Source organism: Phragmites australis, chromosome 11 (assembly GCF_958298935.1).
Source record: "Phragmites australis chromosome 11, lpPhrAust1.1, whole genome shotgun sequence".
Taxonomy (NCBI): domain Eukaryota; kingdom Viridiplantae; phylum Streptophyta; class Magnoliopsida; order Poales; family Poaceae; genus Phragmites; species Phragmites australis.
In genome coordinates this window covers 6,810,372-6,829,350 of record NC_084931.1, presented here as the reverse complement: position 1 = coordinate 6,829,350, position 18,979 = coordinate 6,810,372, and the positions used below count along the sequence as shown (strand labels likewise).

The 18,979-nt window shown below is 42.0% G+C and overlaps 1 protein-coding gene and 1 pseudogene across 2 annotated transcripts; both read left to right on the top strand.

Annotated features, from left to right (window-relative positions):
- The first annotated feature begins 672 nt into the window (after window positions 1-672).
- Window positions 673-7,184, top strand: LOC133884323 (shaggy-related protein kinase GSK2-like; annotated as a pseudogene).
- A 327-nt stretch (window positions 7,185-7,511) lies between these two features.
- LOC133884322 (uncharacterized) lies at window positions 7,512-18,639 on the top strand. 2 transcript variants are annotated; one of them, XM_062323679.1, is made up of 2 exons: window positions 7,512-8,020; window positions 17,889-18,639. In XM_062323679.1, the coding sequence occupies exons 1-2, from the start codon at window positions 7,737-7,739 to the stop codon at window positions 18,106-18,108; spliced, it is 504 nt and encodes a 167-aa protein (XP_062179663.1). In that variant the 5' UTR covers window positions 7,512-7,736; the 3' UTR covers window positions 18,109-18,639. The 2 variants fall into 2 exon arrangements, with proteins under 2 accessions (XP_062179663.1, XP_062179664.1); XM_062323680.1 differs by lacking the exon at window positions 7,512-8,020 and adding an exon at window positions 8,028-9,480.
- The last annotated feature ends 340 nt before the right edge of the window (window positions 18,640-18,979 follow it).

Sequence of the window (18,979 nt, the reverse complement as noted above, 5' to 3'; positions counted from 1 at the left end):
GACGCTCTTTTAGCTTGAGCTAGGTAGTCGAGGGGGAATAGCCTCATTTCGCAGTAGCCTAAAACCCAGTAAGAATAGATGTACAAATGTGTATAATAACTAACTAGAGGAAGGTGACTCTAGACCTCCTGTTTAGAAGAATGAATTTCTGAGAAGCTAATATCTAACAATTAAAAATGACAAGTAAAATCAAGTTCTGGTGATATTGAAAAGATATGAGACCTTTTAGCAAGATTCAACTGACTAGAGTTGACCTATTTCTAAGATGGCAGAGCTAGCCAGAAGGTAGCCTAGCTTGCTTCTAGAAGATTCTACAGTGATCCACATGAATCGATCGAAATTCTATGACTTCATCATGATAAAGTCAGAGAGAAACAGTAACATATGAGATGGTGAATCGCACCGTGGTTTTAAATACTGTATCAAAAGTTATCGTAACATTACTGTAGCATTTCGTTTAGTTCACTACGCCACTTTTACTATTTATATTACATTGTAGTATAAAGTCCTATCTATAGAATTCAACCATCCACGTAGATTTGAAGTCACCTGACTTCAGAAGTCCATCTCTGGAGACTGGAATCCAACGACTACAGATGATCCCTTCCCTCCGGCACTCACCATCTCCAGTTCTCCACCTTGCCCTTCTGCGCCAACGCCACCCTCCATTCCCTGGTCAAACCCACCACCCGTCACAGCAGAAGCCAGAGAGGAGGAGGAAGACCAGGTGCTGGTGAGTGTCTGCGCCCACCTCGTCTACTTCCGCGGACACACTAGCCACACGGAGTACCCGGCGCCTCCGCCGGAACCGATGCTGCTCGGCGCACAGCCCCCGGCCGCTGTCGCCGCCACCTGCGAGAAGGTAACCGCCGGCGTCCGGATCTTGGCTGATCTTGAGATGGGGATGCTTCGGGTGGTGTTGGGTAATGTTTCTTGATTGGTACTTCGGGTTTGCTTGGAGCTAATGTTGTGCTGCTTTCTTCGTTGGGGTTGTGGAGAAGAAGCAGCAGGAGGGGGATGGGAACGACGCGGTGACCGGGCACATCATCTCCACCACCATCGGCGGCAAGAATGGAGAGCCGAAGCTGGTGTGCTGAGTACCTGACCATCCCTTGTCGGTTTCAATTTCCATTTCGGGGTGAAATGACATGCTGCTTTTGGTAGTGATTTTTTTTGGCTTGAAACTGACGGACGGTTCTTGGTTTAGGGAGATACACATGTCAATAGTATTGTGTGTTGCACTTTTTTTTTCTTTTTGTTTTGGTGCTCTGTTGTTGTACACACTTTTGTAGCTCCGTGTAGTGGCTCGGTGATGGAAAACCATTGACTTTGAGAGTCCCGGGTAGTTTCGTATATTAGTTATCTAATTTTTCTAGAATCTCTTCGTTCTAGTTTGGGCAGCTAAATACTTTTCGGGATGATGGTAACTAAGTTTTGCGGTGCTAACTTGTTTGATTCTTATGTACCTAATGTGTGCTCCAGAGTTGTCGTTCAAATATGGCCTGTTTGGTGCTCATTTTTGTGGATTTTAGGGGAAATTTCGATTGGTTTAATTAAAATGCCTTTTTTGGTAATATGTTGTTAATTTGTGTCCTACCCGCAGACGATTAGCTACATGGCAGAGCGAGTCATTGGCACTGGCACATTTGGTATCGTCTTTCAGGTGATTGATCATTTAGTAAGTCATTAGTTGTCTCTTCTTTTGGTGTCACCAAGTACTTGGTTGGATGCTCAGTGAATTGGTCTCATATGTAGGCTAAGTGCTTGGAAACTGGAGAGACGGTGGCAATCAAGAAGGTATTGCAGGACCGACAGTACAAGAACCGTGAACTGCAGCTTATGTGCTCAATGTCATCTCCCTGAGGCACTGCTTCTTCTCAACCACAAGTAGGGATAAGCTATTCCTCAACCTTGTCACGGAGTATGTCCCTGAAACGTTGTACCGGGTGCTCAAGCACTGCAGCAATGCCAATCAACAGATGCCGCTTATCTATGTCAAGCTTTACATGTATCAGGTTTGTGAATTATGATTGCGAATCAATGCCTGTGAAATGCCTGGCTGATTTTGTACACTCCTCTTAATCTATTTTGCATCGTGACAGCTATTTAGGGTGCTGGCTTACATTCATACTGTTCCGGGAGTTTGTCATAGGGATTTGAAGCCACAAAATGTTTTGGTATGTATTGATGAATATTGGTGTGTATCATGCATGGCCTTTGATAGTTGGCTCTGAACTGTTTCATGTTGCATGCAAATACAGGTTGATCCTCTCACCCATCAAGTCAAGCTTTGCGACGTTGGAAGCGCAAAAGTTCTGGTATGTTGACTTCCCACGAAAGTTATAGTAATAAATAGAAGGGTATACCACTTCAAGTTTGAGTTATAGTAATAAATATGCGGGTATACCACTTTGAGATATAGTAATACACGTACGGCTGTCCCACTTCAGAACATTCTTGCTGTACAATAGTCATGTTGTTGAGCTAGATTTGGCCATATGAGATTAGAATACTTGAAAATAACTGACATAAGTTTTTTTACTTTTCCTGATTGGAGAAATACATGAAAAAGAAAGTTGTTAGACAAAAATTTCTCCTTGATGATAAGAAAAAACTATCTGCTTCTGCATCTAGTCATGATTTGACTGTTAAAGATTATAGAGACAATAGCATTGCTAGTCATTGCAGACTAAGAAATCAATGTGTCGATGAATCTACAGAAAAGAAAGGATCTGATGTTGATGATATGCATCCTAGTTCATCTGGTAGATTGTTCGCCCTCTGTTATAACCAAAAAGTTGCTGCGAATGTAGTCCTCTGTCAGTGCATCAAAAGGATTATCTCCTAAGAGGCAAGCTCATGATTTTGGAGAAGCACAAGATAATTTAGGTCGTTGGGTATGGGTATCCCACTTTAATTTATAGTAATACATATGTGTGTATACCACAGAGAGGATAGGTTGGCTGCTCTGAAAGCCAAGGACAAGGAACAAGGGGCACAGAATCTGCAAAGCCTGAAGCGAACACCGAGGTTCTCTTCCTGTGCAGCTATGAAGGATGTGGGAAAAATTTTATTGATGCAGGGGCTCTTAGGAAGCATGCTCATGTCCATGAGAGGCAATATATCTGTCACTGTGAGAATTGTGGCAAGGTGTTATCTATCATTCTCACCGACATCATAGAGTAGTTTTCAGATTACAATGACATTGTCCTATCTGAGTTGCTTAGCTAATGTTCTTGTTGAGTCTGATTTTGCAGAAGTTTTTAGATAGCTCTAAGTTGAAGAGGCATTTTCTTATTCATACAGGAGAAAAGAACTTTGTGTGCCCTCATGAAGGTTGCGGGAAGGTAATCACCATGTCCCCTACATTGTGTGATTCATTTCTTGACTGCAGTTTCTTTTTTAATCATGTATGAATGATTTGTATGTTTTCTCATTTGTAGAAAATTATTAGAAATATTTAATCATGGAGAAGTAATATGTGCTGGATCTAGAAACGCTTGATGCTCGATTTCTTCCGGTGCAACTCTGTACTGGTCTAAAGCTTTGAGCATTTCATTATGTTTCTATTGGCTGCATTAAGCTTACAATGTTTTTTTTTCTGGATTCAACAAATGCATTATTTCGTACTCCGACATATATCGCATACATACTGAAGAGAACATTGCTGTGTGGACAATGATTTTAGTTGTGATATCTGACAAATAGTTTCTGTAATCTACTATGGAGGGAATATGCAACACTTCCCTCATGCAAACCCAGCCTAAAATGCTTAAATAGATGCCAGAACTGAAGTAAGTAAAAAAAAAGAAAATAAAAGGGGGAGTATCCTAATTCAGAGTTGTGGTACCAAACAGACCAACAAGAGACTTACTTTTTATTTCTAGCATCTTTTTAAGGTCTTTTTGAAGCTTTTTAGGATGCGTGGCAGCAAGAGGGATGAATAGGAGATATAGTAATTGATCTGTGTGTATACCACTTTAAGTTGTAGTAATACATATGTGTGTGTACTACTTTGAGATATAGTAACACATATATGTGTATACCACTTTGAGATATAGTAATATACATGTACGGCTGTCCCACTTCAGAACATCCTTGCTGTACACTAGTCATGTTGTTGAGCTAGATTTTGCATTATGATTCGTATGAGATTAGCATAACTTCAAAATAATTAATGAATGAAGGAAATATTAATAAGGTAGGGGCATAGAGTTATAGTAATACACTAGGTGAATTGCCCGCGCGTTGCTGCTGGAATCTGGGGAGTAACTTTAGAAGAATGATGGATGAATGAAGGAGATGTTAATGAGGTAGGGGATAGAGAACATGAATTCTGCATAAAGTTCTTTTTTAGACCAATTCAGCATGAAGGTAACAATCAGATATTTGATCAAAGCACATAGGAAAATCGTAGAATAAAGGTGTCAACCACAAATAAAAGAGATAATGTGTCTCTGACCTGTCTATTCTATTCTTAGATAAAATAGTAGTAACTAACTATGGATTGATGTGGTGCCAAAATATGCAAATAAGCGCAACAGAACCAAATGGCACGTGCTTCTTAGTTATCGCATTATGAAGATTGAAACTATTAGGAGAAAACATTATAATGTTACGTAGGTATAAGAATGGACTGTAGAAATCCTATGCAACCTTGAGAACTTGTTACAGAGATAATTGCATTTAGTGGGTATTACTTGTATAAATATTATAGATATGTGTGTATACCACTTTGACATATACGAGTGTCCCACTTCAGAACACTCTTGCTGTAGACTAGTCATGTTGTTGATCTAGATTTGGTAATTATGGTTTGGGCTGTTTCTGGATCTTTCTTACCTTTGTAATGTGACTTTAGAACTCTGTTAGGTGTTAGTTAATCATTCCAAGAAAAAAATGCTTAATATTGAAACTAGTCACTAGGATATATTTGCTTAATTTTATAGTCGATCTATTTGCAAAATGGTATGCGCTTTTTGTCACCTTGACCTCTTTAAGTGGACTTGAATAGATGCTATTAATTCTATGTTGCTGATCTTCTTGAATGCTTGATAGAAGGGTTTGGCAATGCTTGCTTTAATCAAATGCAGAGTTGCCTATCTTAACCTCATTTGAGCAAACTTTTGTCCTTTCTCTCCAACTATCACCTTTCTTTACCTGCCTAATATTCATATCCTTGTACTATTCTACTACAGGTTGCTGGTGAGCCAAATATATCTTACATATGCTCACACTACTACCGCGATCCAGAGCTCATATTTGGTGCAACTGAATATACTACATCAATAGATATACGGTCAGCTGGATGTGTTCTTGCTGAGCTTCTTCTTGGTCAGGTTGGTTTCTTTATTTGTTTTGCAGATTTGGAAGCTTTTAGGTTTCTTTGCTTAACCATGGTGCCACTGTTATTATTTTGATTATCTTGCATGTATTTTTGCAGCCATTGTTCCCAGGCGAGAGTGCAGTCAATCAGCTTGTAGAGATAATCAAGGTACTGCACACATTCCATTTGGTTATCCTTTTGCTTCTGCCATGAAATTCTCCTAACCTGATGTGATGTTCTTGCAGGTTCTTGATACGCCCACCCGTGAGGAAATACGATGCATGAACCCGAACTATACAGAATTTAAATTTCCACAGATAAAGGCCCGCCCTTGGCACAAGGTAGGCATATTATCTTATGAAAAAATATGCCCATTCATATGTAACATCTTTATAAACATAGTCATCCGATCAATTAACATTTTTTTGCTATATCCGTAATTTCTTATTAATTATGATAATTCCAGTGCTGTTAATATTTTTGTGTTTTTCCTGTAAGCTAGATGCTAAATCAAAAGCATATATACATGATGCTAAATTTGAATGATTATTGCACCTACTGATTGCTCTAACTTTTTCTCAGGTTTTCCATAAGAGAATGCCTCCTGAAGCCATAGATCTTGCTTCGCGTCTACTTCAGTATTCACCGAGTCTCCATTGCACTGCTGTGAATATTTGTTAGCTAATTACCCTTTTAGATTACTTTTGGCAACTTGCAGTAAGTAGTAGAATAATAAGAAAAATATAAATAAGAATATCTTGGTGGGGCAGTCAGACATAGCTATTCAAATCGTATTGGTGTACGACTGTGGTGTAGTGCATTACCAAGACTTACTAGTGTCATCAGTCATGTTATAAGTGTTTTCCAGAGTAGTTTTTGTTTTTTCAAAAGTAGATTGGTCAATACCAGTCTTCTATAACTTTCGTCGGTGCCAAGTATTGTGGATATGTAATTATGATCATCAGTAGTCCAAAACTACATATTAGTCCAGAACATTTAATCTTCGTTTAGCACTATTGGCTCATTGCTAGAGCTAGAGGACAAAGCAGGATTCAAGTTATAAATGTACTTATGGAATTGATTATTTGATTGCAGCTTGATGCCTGTGCACATCCTTTCTTTGATGAGCTACGGGTGCCCAATGCACGCCTGCCAAATTGACGCCCATTCCCACCTCTATTCAACTTCAAGCATGAGGTAAGTGAATAAGAGAAAGCTTAGGCTGTTAAAAGCTGTAACTATTGCTGCTTCATCAAACTAGGGTGTCCATTTGCCAATTTGAAACAGTTACGTCTGAACTCGTCATACCATTATGCTTATTGGTTCCGCATTTCCTTTTGCAGCTAGCAAATGCTTAACTAGACCTCATCAACAGGCTTTTACCGGAACATGTTCGACGCCAAGCTGGCCTCATTTTTTTGCTTGGTGGGAGCTAAAGTTGAAGGGTATAATTTAGATGAAGCCGTCAGATGGTCCCGTCACCAGAAAAAAGAAGTGTATAAATTATCAGACAAGAATGGACGCCTGCTGTGAATGCTTGGCAGTACGCTGGGAATATCTGGTGGGCTGGTACGACGCGCCACGGCCTAGATCAAAGCTCCACAATGTTAGGCCATGACAATGTGACATGAGTTTTCTTTTTCTTTTTTTGCCCAATTGTAACCGAGTAGTATCCTGACGTAGTTTAGGTGCCCCTGTTTTGTTCCTCTCCGCGATGTAAATATTACCATGCTGCTGATCATTCTTTTGCCCCCATTGCATTCGGAACCTGGGATAAAATTCCCGGATCCTTTACTTTCCAGATCCCAGACCTGGCCATGAAGATAAAACACAGGCGGCAGAGCTGCAGTACCCAAAAGTTTGTTCTTGCCTTCCTACAACGCCTGGCCAAGTTTGTGCCATTGTATTTCTGATCCGAGGTTGTCTGAGGCTACAGGCATGTTTGGAATGCAGGATCTTATATAAATTTCACCCGAAACGATTCAATTTTTGTAAGAAACAGTTGCGAAGCTAAACACTGCAAAAGCATATGTGCACAATGATTGTAGTACCGTGTGGAGTCAACGTCGAATGATCTTGTCCCGACACGTAGCCATGGCGCGCAGGTCCCCATCGCGCCGTCATCTCCGCGCACACCTCCTCCTCGTCGTGGTCGTTTATATATAGCGACTTGCCGTCACGCGCCCGCCTCGGCATCGCGTCCACCTCGACCCACGCGGCCCTCTCGCTGTCGCGGGTCAACCCGCCTCGCCCCGTTCGCTGCACCGATCGAGGCGATAAGCATCGCTTCGTTCCCTCGATTTCGAGAACCAATAAACCAAATATTCTTTCGGAGCACGCGCGCCGGACATGGGAGGAGGAGATGAAGAGGCTTGGCCTTGGCGTGCCGGCGTGAGATTGTGAGGCGGACATGGTGATCGCCGCCGGAGAGGCCAGCGGGGGAGGAGAAGGGCTGGCCAAGGCTGGGGGCGAAGCCGCGCACGTGGTGGTCGACGTCGTCGACGAGTGCGCGGCTGAGGAGCAGCAGGAGGAGCCCGGGTGCAGGATCTGCCACCTGGGGGACGGGGATGGCGACGGCGAGGTGCCCGAGCGGCTGAGCGGGCGGCTGGTGAGGCTCGGCTGCGGCTGCCGCGGCGAGCTGGCGGCGGCGCACCAGCGCTGCGCCGAGGCGTGGTTCTCCATCCGCGGCAGCAGGCACGCTTTGATTCCTCTCAACTTCAGTTCGTGGTTTGCAGTTGCAACTACTCCTTTCTCCTTAGTCCTTACACGAGCCAATCGATTGATTTTTGCTACCGGGTTAGGAAGTGTGTGATCCCATTGGAGTGATTTGGGTGAGAGGATATGAAAATTCTATTAGAGCATGTGAACGTATGGTTTATCAGAACTATTTATTTACACTAAGATTTATGTTAAAGAGGTAGGTAACAGAATCAACGAATGAATAAGTATCAGGTGAAAAGAATGGATGGTCGAAATAGACCGTGCGTACACAAGGACATGAGTTGTATTTCTCGGGGAGGGTGTTCAGTCGAATTATTGACCTTTGGACCAATGAGATATTCGTGTTAAACACCTTCTACTTCATCTTTGGCAAACTTCATGAAGTTTGGTGGCTGGATCGAGGAGTTAGGTTTTGGGGTACACACCGAACTCTTGAGTAGACCTCCATCTTAGAGGGAACGTCATAGAAGAAGGGCAGATCGGCAGTGACGGTGGACGGGATAGATACGGGATGAGTGGTTTGTCCAAAGGTATTGGAATATCAAGTGTTACGAGGAAGTCTATATATTGTGTTTTTATCTTAAGAAGGTGATCACTCTAATAGCCCTCCTATTGCCTAATGTGCTATGTAGGATACAAAGTGGATAATTTCCTTCCATCTATTCAATCGAAAGCTTGCAGAACAACTACCAAAAGGACAAATGATTATCCAACTTATCCTATACTATTTTTATGTGTATTTGATTAAAAAAATATAGGATAGGACACATGATAAGTGATATCCATTCATATCCACTCTGATTGTATCAGTGGTCCTTTATCGTTGGAGAGAAGATGGATATCATGTAGAGAGTTGGAGAGAAGATGGATGCAACACACATCATATTGATCAAGTGATCGGGTACATGTACACGTACAAGGGCCGTTAGGCCGTAACTAACAGAGAGAGTCAACTAGGAAAAGGGGAAACGATCGATCCTAGAGTCTAAGACATGTACACCAGCATGAACACGTGCGCTAACAATACCAACCTCGACCAACGCGACTGAGGCGATAAAGATCTGCTCATTCAATCGTTCGCTCCGAAAACAAAGAAACCAAGATTCTTGCAGGGCACGCACGCCCGGCATGGGAGGAGCTGAGGAAGCTTCACCTGGACTGGACAAGCCGGGGTAAGATGGTGAAGAAGCCATGCATGGTGATCACCGTCGGAGAGGAAAGCCGGGGAGGAGAATGGTTGTCCCTGACCGAGGGCGAAACTGTGCGGCTGAGCAGCAGCAGTGCGTGATTTGCCATCTGGCGAACGAGGGCAGGGAGCTGCCCGAGGCGCATGTGAGTGGAGGACTGGTGAGGCTCGGTTGCGGTTGCCGTGGTAAGCAGGCGGCGACGCACTGGGGAGGCGCGGAGGCGTTGTGCTCTGTTTGCGGCAGCAGGTACGTACTGCAAGCTTTCATTCCTCTCAACTTCAGTTCCTAGCTTGCCTTGCGATTGCAAGTTGCCATATTCTCATAGGCTCGGTCTGAGCTCAAGCCCGAAACCTGGCCCAAGCCAAAGCCCGGAACCTGGCCCTACCCTAGTCTTACAAAGCCCGAAAAAGCAGGCTCGGAAACCTTGCTGGGTTGGGCCTATTTAGCAATTGCTCATCCAAAAAAATTTGGCTCAACCCGAGCCCGGTCCGAAACAATAACTATAACTATTTTTACATGTAAGATTCATCAAGTGGCCCGAGCCTTACCTGATTTGGCCTGATTTTTTTAGTTGGATGGGTTTACGGGAACTACTAATTAACAGATCAATGATAATTTTGGGGGAGGGGAAAACTCAAATTACTGACCTTTCAACCGGTGACAATCCGTGTTGGACACCTCCTACTCCATCTCTAGCAAACTCCGTGAACTCCTACAGGTGGATCGATGAGTTAGGGTTCAGAGTTCGGGGTCACACTGAGCTGGTGACCCTTGGGATTAGAGGGAATGCCGTGGAGGAAGGCCAAACCGGTGGTGGGCAGGGCGCCATCGACCACAGTGGTGGGAGGACCGGTGGTGCGAAAGGTCGCACAGTGGTGAGTAATCGTCGGTTTGGCACCACCTAGTTAGCATGAATGTGGGCAACGGTGGAGGATCTGGAGTGGAGAATGGAGGGTGGAAAGGGGATGACAAGAGCTCCCTAGCAACAAGAAAGGAAGATAAGGAAGATGAAATCATGACAAAGAAGGGCTGTTTTGTGGTGGGCGACGGTTGGTGAGCCTCACCAACGTTGGAGGAGAATCCAGTGAGATAATAGGAGGTGGCAGTGAGATAATAGGAGTTGGGAGAGATGGGGAGGGTCTGGCGGCGCGAATGAGGAGTCTGATTGGAGAGAGACATCGTGGGTGAATTTTTAGGGTTAAGAATTAGATCTATACTGCTGGATTTTAATCCAATGGCTAAAAAAAATTGAATGATTTTGGAAAGAAAAAAGTCACACGAAAGTGAAATAGGCAGGTCCAACATTCAGTACCCATTTGGAGCCTAGGAATTTTGATGGATTTATGTGAAATTGTACTGTCTCCTACAAAATTCTAATGAAATATCTAGGAAATACCTGTGTTCTAAAGAAGCCCTTGGAATATATATATATATTTTTTTTGGCTCTGGTCTTGGGATTTTTAGGGATTGACAACATAGGACCTACGCGCTACATGACCATGAGTCACGGCAATCATAGAATAGGAATGGAATCTTGCTGCTGAAACGAAAAAAAGAAAGGAATAAAGCCAGGCAATCATGGTGGAATAATATGTGACTATACCTTCTTGGGAGCACTGTGGGATGAGATGATGGCGGCCAACGGTTTTTTCGTACTAGTTCCACTACGTTTGCGGATGAATGAAAATCACACATCTGATTCTTAGAACCAATCACGGACAGGTAGGCCGGACACGGATAAGAAAGTAACCAGAGAGCTTATTTGCAAAGAATTATGAAAACAGTATCAGGCCAGAAAGGATTGCACTGGAGCATGATGGTCACAACGACTCGCCGAATGTGGGAAATAGTAGTACTTTTAAATTTAATTTAATTCAATTTTTATATAATATGAATATGAATAGATGCAGATAATCAATTATCGACAAGCTCGGACGAGCCCCTGTAAGATTCGAGTAGAATCGATTAGTCACCGAATGTGGAAAATAATAGTACTTTCAAATTTAATTTAATTCATTTTTGATATAATAGGAATATGAATAGATGCAGATAATCAATTATCGATAAGATCGGACGAGCCCCTGTAAGATTCGAGTAGAATCAATTAGAATTCGACCAATCCCAATCAGCCTCGATTAGATACTCGAGAAGAATCTTGACTAGCTCACTCGAAAAATATATCGACTAAAACACTCGAGTAGTATATCGACTAAAACACTCGAGTAGGATTGCAGTATACGAACTCGATGGCGAAGTGAGATGCAGAAGTCCCTGTGATATCGATGCAGTAGGTGCTGACGAAGATGAAATAGTCAAAGTTGATCTCGATGTAGCAGATGGTGATGACGGTGGCAATGTAGATGAAGTAACATACGATGATGTAGACGAAGTAAATCATGAGCAGTCACGATGAGCGCTTCTCAAAAATCTTATTTGCCCTCTCCCGGTGCAAGATCATAAGAGCAACGGGTTCCAAAGACCTGCTCTCCCATTCGTTGGTGCATACTGATGTAGCGGGATGGAATAGTCTACGTGCGACGGCACAACAGAGAGAAATTGGCACAATCCTAATTGCAAATATGCAACTTGCGTCTCTCCTTGTACGGCAGCTGGTAGATATATAGAGGGTGAGTCGCGCGGTTGAGACGCACCACGATCAGAGTCGGTTACACTGCTATGCTCAGAGTCTTGACCGACACATCTGTTTGTCCACATAGCAAAAAGGAATAAACCGCAAAAGGAAGTCGTACATGCGTAAACAACTGAACCCAATTTCGACGAACCATTCACGCAGGTGTCATGCGCTCACGCCCTCCGCTCCCACCCCAGCCACAGCCCGGCTCGACTAGCGAGCGCGCGTGTGTTTTTCTAGTCCTCTAATCTACACATGCTAAGTAGGTGGAGGAGAGAGACCTTTTAAGTTAGTCTCCATCCACATCCACTACCAAGGTGGGACTAAAATATACCTCTCTAATATAGTTGGGCCTTTGAGATTTATTTGGAATTATACAAATATAATGGGCTAAGCCCATATATTCTAACCATCTCCCACCAGATCTCAAAATCCCATGAAGATTTGCCTTTTTCTCAATATTGTTTGATATACCAATGTTTCAGTGGAGACTGTTAAGTTAAATATTCATCTAGAATATCAAGCTACACTCATTTACAACTTGGACAATAGATTAAGCCTTGAATTGCAAGTCTTGTGCAAACAAGTTTCACTTAAGGTCATAACTGGTACTTGATGTCACACCACTGGTGGAGCATATAAGTCGTACTCTATGGTCTCTTCATGAGTTTATTAGAGATCACCCAAGTCTCATAGGCTGCGACCAACAATCAGGCTTATATAAGTGTGTTCTTTCAAAAATACCCTATAGGTTAGCACCTTCGCTAACTAAAGCCATCAGAACACATTAAGACAATAGCCAACTTACCTTACAGATTTCGAGAGTATTGTATTTTTACTCGAGTGGGTTGTGTGGTACTCTTCTTCAGTTAATCAATAGCTTGTTCTTCCCAAGTTCTAATTCACAGGATCTCTGATCACATAGGTTGGGTTACTACTATTGTATAACTCTCATGGATCTCATACCCCTCTCCTTCGATGCATTATCTATTTTTGTTATAGTCCCTTTGTAAATTGATCTACTAGGTTTTTAGCCATTTGGATATAATCCAACGCTATCACTCCGGAGTTTCTTAATATCCTGATAGATTTCAATCTTCTCTTTACATGTCTTGAGGATTTCATATTATCCTTAGAACTATTTACTTTGACTATATCAATTTAGTTATCATAGTTCATTAGGATAGCCGATATCAATTTATCGACCACTAGCAAATCCATCAAGAGCTTACATAGCCACTCTGTCTAAACAGTGGCTATGTCTAACGCTGTGAGTTCTGCTTTCATGGTTGACCTTGTCAATATGGTCTGTTTGCAAGACCTTCATAAAACAACAGCACTGTCAAAAGTGAATACATATCCACTTGTGGCCTCGTCTCATCAATATCAGATATCCAATTTGAATCACTATAACCCTCTAGTACAGATGAGCACCCAGTGTAGTGAAGTCCGAAATTCATAGTACTGAGCAAGTAGCGCATAACTCGATCAAGTATATGCCAATGATCATCATCTGAGTTTACTTCCGGCTAAATTTTCTCATAGAAAATGAGATATCATGTTTTGTAGCACTAGCTAGGTACATGAGTGATCTGATTATCTGGGAGTATCTCAGTTGATCTCTAGCAATTGTTTTATTCTTTCAAAGTATTAAGCTAGGATCATAAGGTGTTGGAGCAATCTTGTTGTCCATATAGCCAAAGTGGCTTAAGATCTTTTCCACATAATAGGATTACGAAAGTGTAATTCTATTCTCACCTCTAATCAACTTAATATTTAAGATCACATTAGCATCTTCTAAATATTTCATATCGAAATTTCTAGACAATTTGACCTCGTTAATCACATCAATATGTGTTCCAAAAATCAAGATGTCATCAACATACAGACACAGAATAACTCCCTTATCCTCACTATAGCGATAATACATACATCTACCAGCTTCATTAACAACAAAGCCCGCAGATGTTAACGTTCTATCGAACTTCTCATGCCATTGCTTAGGGGCTTATTTGAGGTCATACAAAGATTTTAGCAACTTACATATCTTGTCCTCCTGGCCTTCTAATACAAACTCATCAGGCTGATCTATATAGATTTCATCGTACAACTTTCCATTAAGAAAAGTTGTTTTAACATCTATCTGATTAACGATAAGACCATGGGAGACAGACAAGGAAAGTAGTACTCTTATCGTGGTCAGTCGAGCGACAAGTGAATAAGTATCAAAAAAATCTTCACCTTCCTTTTGGGTATAACTCTTGGCGACAAGATGAGCCTTGTACTTTTCGATAGTACCATCAGGCCTAAGCTTCTTCTTGAACACTCACTTGCAACTTACAGGTTTACAACAATAAGGTTGATCTGTGACTTCCTAAGTCCTGTTGGCAAGAATGGAATCCATCTTGCTCCGAACAGCCTCCTTCCAGTAGTTTGCGTCTGGAGATGCATATACTTCTGAAATCAACTTAGGAGTGTTATCCACAAGGTACACAGTGAAATCATCACCGAAGAATTTTATTGTCCTTTGTCTCCTACTCCTTCTCGGAGCTTCACTGCCATCCACTTCATGAACTAGCTCGAGTGGTTGTTCAGGATACTCGAGTGGTGTGATAGGTTAATAAATTATCTCAGAGGTTTGACTAGAAGTGTTATGTATATTCTTCATTGAAAATATGCTCTCAAAAAAAGTGACATCTCTAGACTCCATAATTGTATTGACTAGCATGTTAGATACCTCAAATTTAACTACTAAAAATCTATAGACAATGCTCTGATGGGTATATCCTAAAAAGACACAATTCATTGCCTTAGATCCCAACTTGTGCTTTTTAGTTATTGGTACATTTATTTTCGCCAAGCATCTCCAAGTGCTCAAATAAGAAAGTAATTGTTTTCTCCCTTTCCATTCTTCGTATAGGGTTTTCTCCTTATTCTTGGTAGAAACTCTATTTAGAATATGACACGAAGTCAACAAGGTCTCTCCCCACCACGCTTTAGATAAACCCGCAATGTCTAACATGGCATTAACTAAGTCAGACAGGGTGTGGTTCTTCCTCTCGGCTACCCCGTTTGATTGGGGCGAATAGGGAGACCTTCTCTCATGAATAATTCCATGTTCCTTACAGAATAAGTCGAAATCACTCAAGAAGTACTCTCCACCACGATCCGATTTAAGTCTTTTGATTTTTCTTTCCAATTGATTTTCAACTTCTAGAGCCTCATCTTTCGATTTCAACAAATACGCATAACAAAATCTAGATGCATCATCGATTAAAGTCATGAAATATCTTTTTTCACCCTTCGTCAACACACCATTCATCTAGCAAAGATCTGAATGTATGAGTTCTAATGTTGTCAAATTTCTCTCCTCGACTGTCTTGTGAGGCTTACGAGGATGTTTAGATTACATCCACAACTTTAGCACTTAGAACCTTTAACAATGGAAAAATTTGAAATTAAATTCAAGCTGTAAAGCCGAGTCATACAACCAAAGTTTATGTGACATAACCATAAGTGTCAAACACTAGCCTCATCTCCGTTAATATTGCACAAATATGGTTAACAGATTTATTACAGAAATCAGAAAGAGAAAAGCGGAATAAGCCTCCGCACTCATAGCTTTTACCAATAAAAAATCTATATTTTGACATAACTACTTTATTGGACTCAAGTACCATCTTAAACTCGTCTCTATAGAGAAGGAAACCACTAACTACATTCTTGTTTATTGAAGGGACATGTTGCATATTCCTCAGCTGCACGATCTTTCCTGAAGTAAACTTCAGATCTATCATGCCAACACCACGAACAGAAGCATGAGACCCATTCCCCATTAAGACAGAAAAATCTCGAGCGGCTTGATAAGAAAAGAACATTGAATTGTCAGCACACACGTGTATATTAGCCCTAGTATCAATCCACCAACTGGTAGACCAATTCACTAAAAGAACAATAGCTAAATTACCATATCCACTAGTTCTATCTCTAGTATTGTCAATGGTCACATTAACAGACTTTGTATTCTTCTCTTGATTAACCTTTCTTCCTTTGCGGTCTTGGCAATCTTTGACCCAATGGCCAATCTTGCTGTACACGAAGCAAGGTTTATCACCTTTGCTCATCTTCTTCTTCTTGAAGTTGGTAGTTTATTTGACCTTGTTATTTTTCCCTTTGTACTTTTCATTAGAGGATTGTTGCACCACATTTACGCTAGACTCTCCATCTCATCCTTTGTTATGCACATCATTAGCTCGAGCTTTCTCCTCAACATCAAGACACGCTATCAGACTCTCAACAGAAATCTCTTATATCTTGTGTTTTAGAGCAGTGGCAAAATTCCTCCACGAGGGAGACAATTTGGCAATGATACCCCTAACCACAAACTTATCGGGTAAGGTACACTTTAGGAGCTCGAGTTCTTTTATAGTACACTGAATCTCATGAGCCTGCTCGACTGCTGATCGATTATTGATTATCTTGTAGTCATGATATTGCTCCATGATACACAATTCACTGCCTGCATCTAACATACCAAATTTTGCATTAAGTGTGTCCCATAACTCCTTTGTGTCCTTAATGGGCATGTATACATCATAGAGACGATTGGTAAGAGTGCTAAGAACATATCCTTTAAAGAGTGTGTTGGCTTCCTCAAACTTCTTCTCCTCATCAGAGGAAAGAGTTCCTTCAGGCCTACCAGACGCAACTCAGTATTAATTCATAGCTGTAAGCCATAGAGTGACTTTGACTTGCTATCTCTTAAAGTGCATACCGGTAAACTTATACAGCCTCAGTGCATCGACAGAACCTTCCATCGTTAAATCAAAGTGCCTACAATAAGGTTTTTGGATTATTGAAAATAATAGCACTTTCAGATTTAATTTTATTCAATTTCTGATATAACATGAATATGAATAGATGCAGATAATCAATTATCGATTAGCTCGGACGAGCACCTACAAGATTCGAGTAGAATCGAATAGAATTCGATCAATCCCAATCAGCCTCGACTAGATACTCGAGAAAGATCTTGACTAGCTCACTCGAGAAATATATCGACTAAATTGAATAGTATATCAACTAGTTCACTTGATTAAACACTCGAGTAGGATTGCAGTGTACGTACCTGATGGGACATGAGATGTAGAAACCCCAGTGATATCGATGCAGTAGGTGATGACGAAGATGAAGTAGTCGAAGTTGATCTCGATGTAGCAGACGGCGGTGATGGTGGCAATATAGACGAAGTAACACACGATGATGTAGACAAAGCAGATCAATGAGTAGTCGCGATGAACGCTTCTTAAAAACCTTATTCGCCCTCTCCTAATGCAGGATCCCAAGAGCGACGAGTTCTAAAGACCTCTCCTGTTTGTCAGTGTATGCCAGCGTAACAGGATGGAGTAGTCTATGTGCGACGGCACAGCAGACAGAAATTGGCAAAACCCTAATTACGAATATGCAACTTGCGTCTCTCCTTTGTACGACGGCTGACAGATATATATAGAGGAAGAGTCGTGCGGTTGACATCCGTTTGCCCACGTAACAAAAAGAAATAAAACCATAAAAGGAAGTCGGACCTACGTAAGCAACTGTACCTGATTTCGGCGGACCATTCATGCAGGTGTCGTGCGCCCGCGCCCTCTGCCCCCGTCTTGCTATGACGAGCGAGCGCGCATGTTCTTCTAATTCTCTCATCCACACATACTAAGTAGGTGGAGGAGAGAAATCCTTTTAAATCGGTCTCTATCCACATCCACCGGTAAAATTGGACTAAAGGAACATATCTTCCTCACATGATTAAATCTTTAAACTTTATTTAAAATTATACAAATATAATAGATTAAGCCCATATATTCTAACACTGAATTTATGATCACCGAACCATACCGGCAAATATGCAACTGCTCTGTTAGGACCAGGAAAGATGATTTCACTGGCTTGGTTTTTTTTTTTCTAAAGGAAAAGATATTTTCACCGGCGAAATGCCGTCCCTGAAAATTTGCTATCCATCTCGCAGGAGTTGCGAGATCTGCGGCGAGACCGCGGCGAACATTAGCGGCAGCTGCGGCGTCGGCAAGGAGTTCATACGGCAGTGGCACGAGACGGCGGGTGCGGAGGGCGGAGGCTCGCCCAAGGCCTGCGGTTTCTGCAGGAGCCAGGCGTTCTGCAACCTGCTGATTGCGTGTCTCATCATCGTGTTCATTTCGCCGTGGTTCTTACATAATCACATGGTTTGAGATATCTTCATTATCGTTTGCATGATTACGTTGTTTTCGAAGGCTCTGCTTCGGAGGCTCGCAGCTGGTGCTAAAATGATTCATGTGCAAAGCTTGAGAACAGTGAACTCTCTGAATCTTTTTTTCCGATAAGAGGGTAGGATCCTAGGTTTTCATCACCAAAACCAAATCATTCATTACAAGATGTCCATCAGAATTACTCAAAAGCCATACACCAGGCATCATTTGATTTTGTCTTTTGCATGCTGTCGTTCTTGAACTTTTGGCCATCCAAGGAACAAGAACAAGCGTAGTCCATTCGATGGAACAAGAACAAGCGTACTCCTCCATTCGATGGCTCATCTTCCAAGGAACAAGAACAAGCGTACTCCTCCATTCGATGGAACACTGAGTAGTACCCTCTTGTAAATTTAGATGCCACTACTTTTATTCTCCCTTCCATGATGTAAATGTTATCATGTTGCTGATGAATCTTTGCCCCCGTTGCATTATGTGATGATTATTACGGATCAAATCTAGAGGCTCACTATATTTTTACGCTTTTCCTACTCTTCAGGCCACTGAATTTTGGTCTTTTCACGGTTGATGTCTTCTTCAATGGTGACGGAGTTTCAGATCGGGGGGTTAGGGACTGTAAGGTTTCCATGTATTTCAAGCTAAGAGAGGGAATCTTGGGAGGCAGGCAGGGCCCAATGAAGCAGGCAGGTGGCGGGTAGGGCAGCGAGTCAGCGGAGATGCTGCCGGGCGTGGGTGCTGGTTGGCGATGCCGGCGGCGGAGAAGGTGATGAAAAATGGATTAGTTAGTGTGACGGTGGATCCGGTTGCAGAAGAGCTGCCGGACATAGGTGGAGGCGGCGAGTAGGGTGGGGGA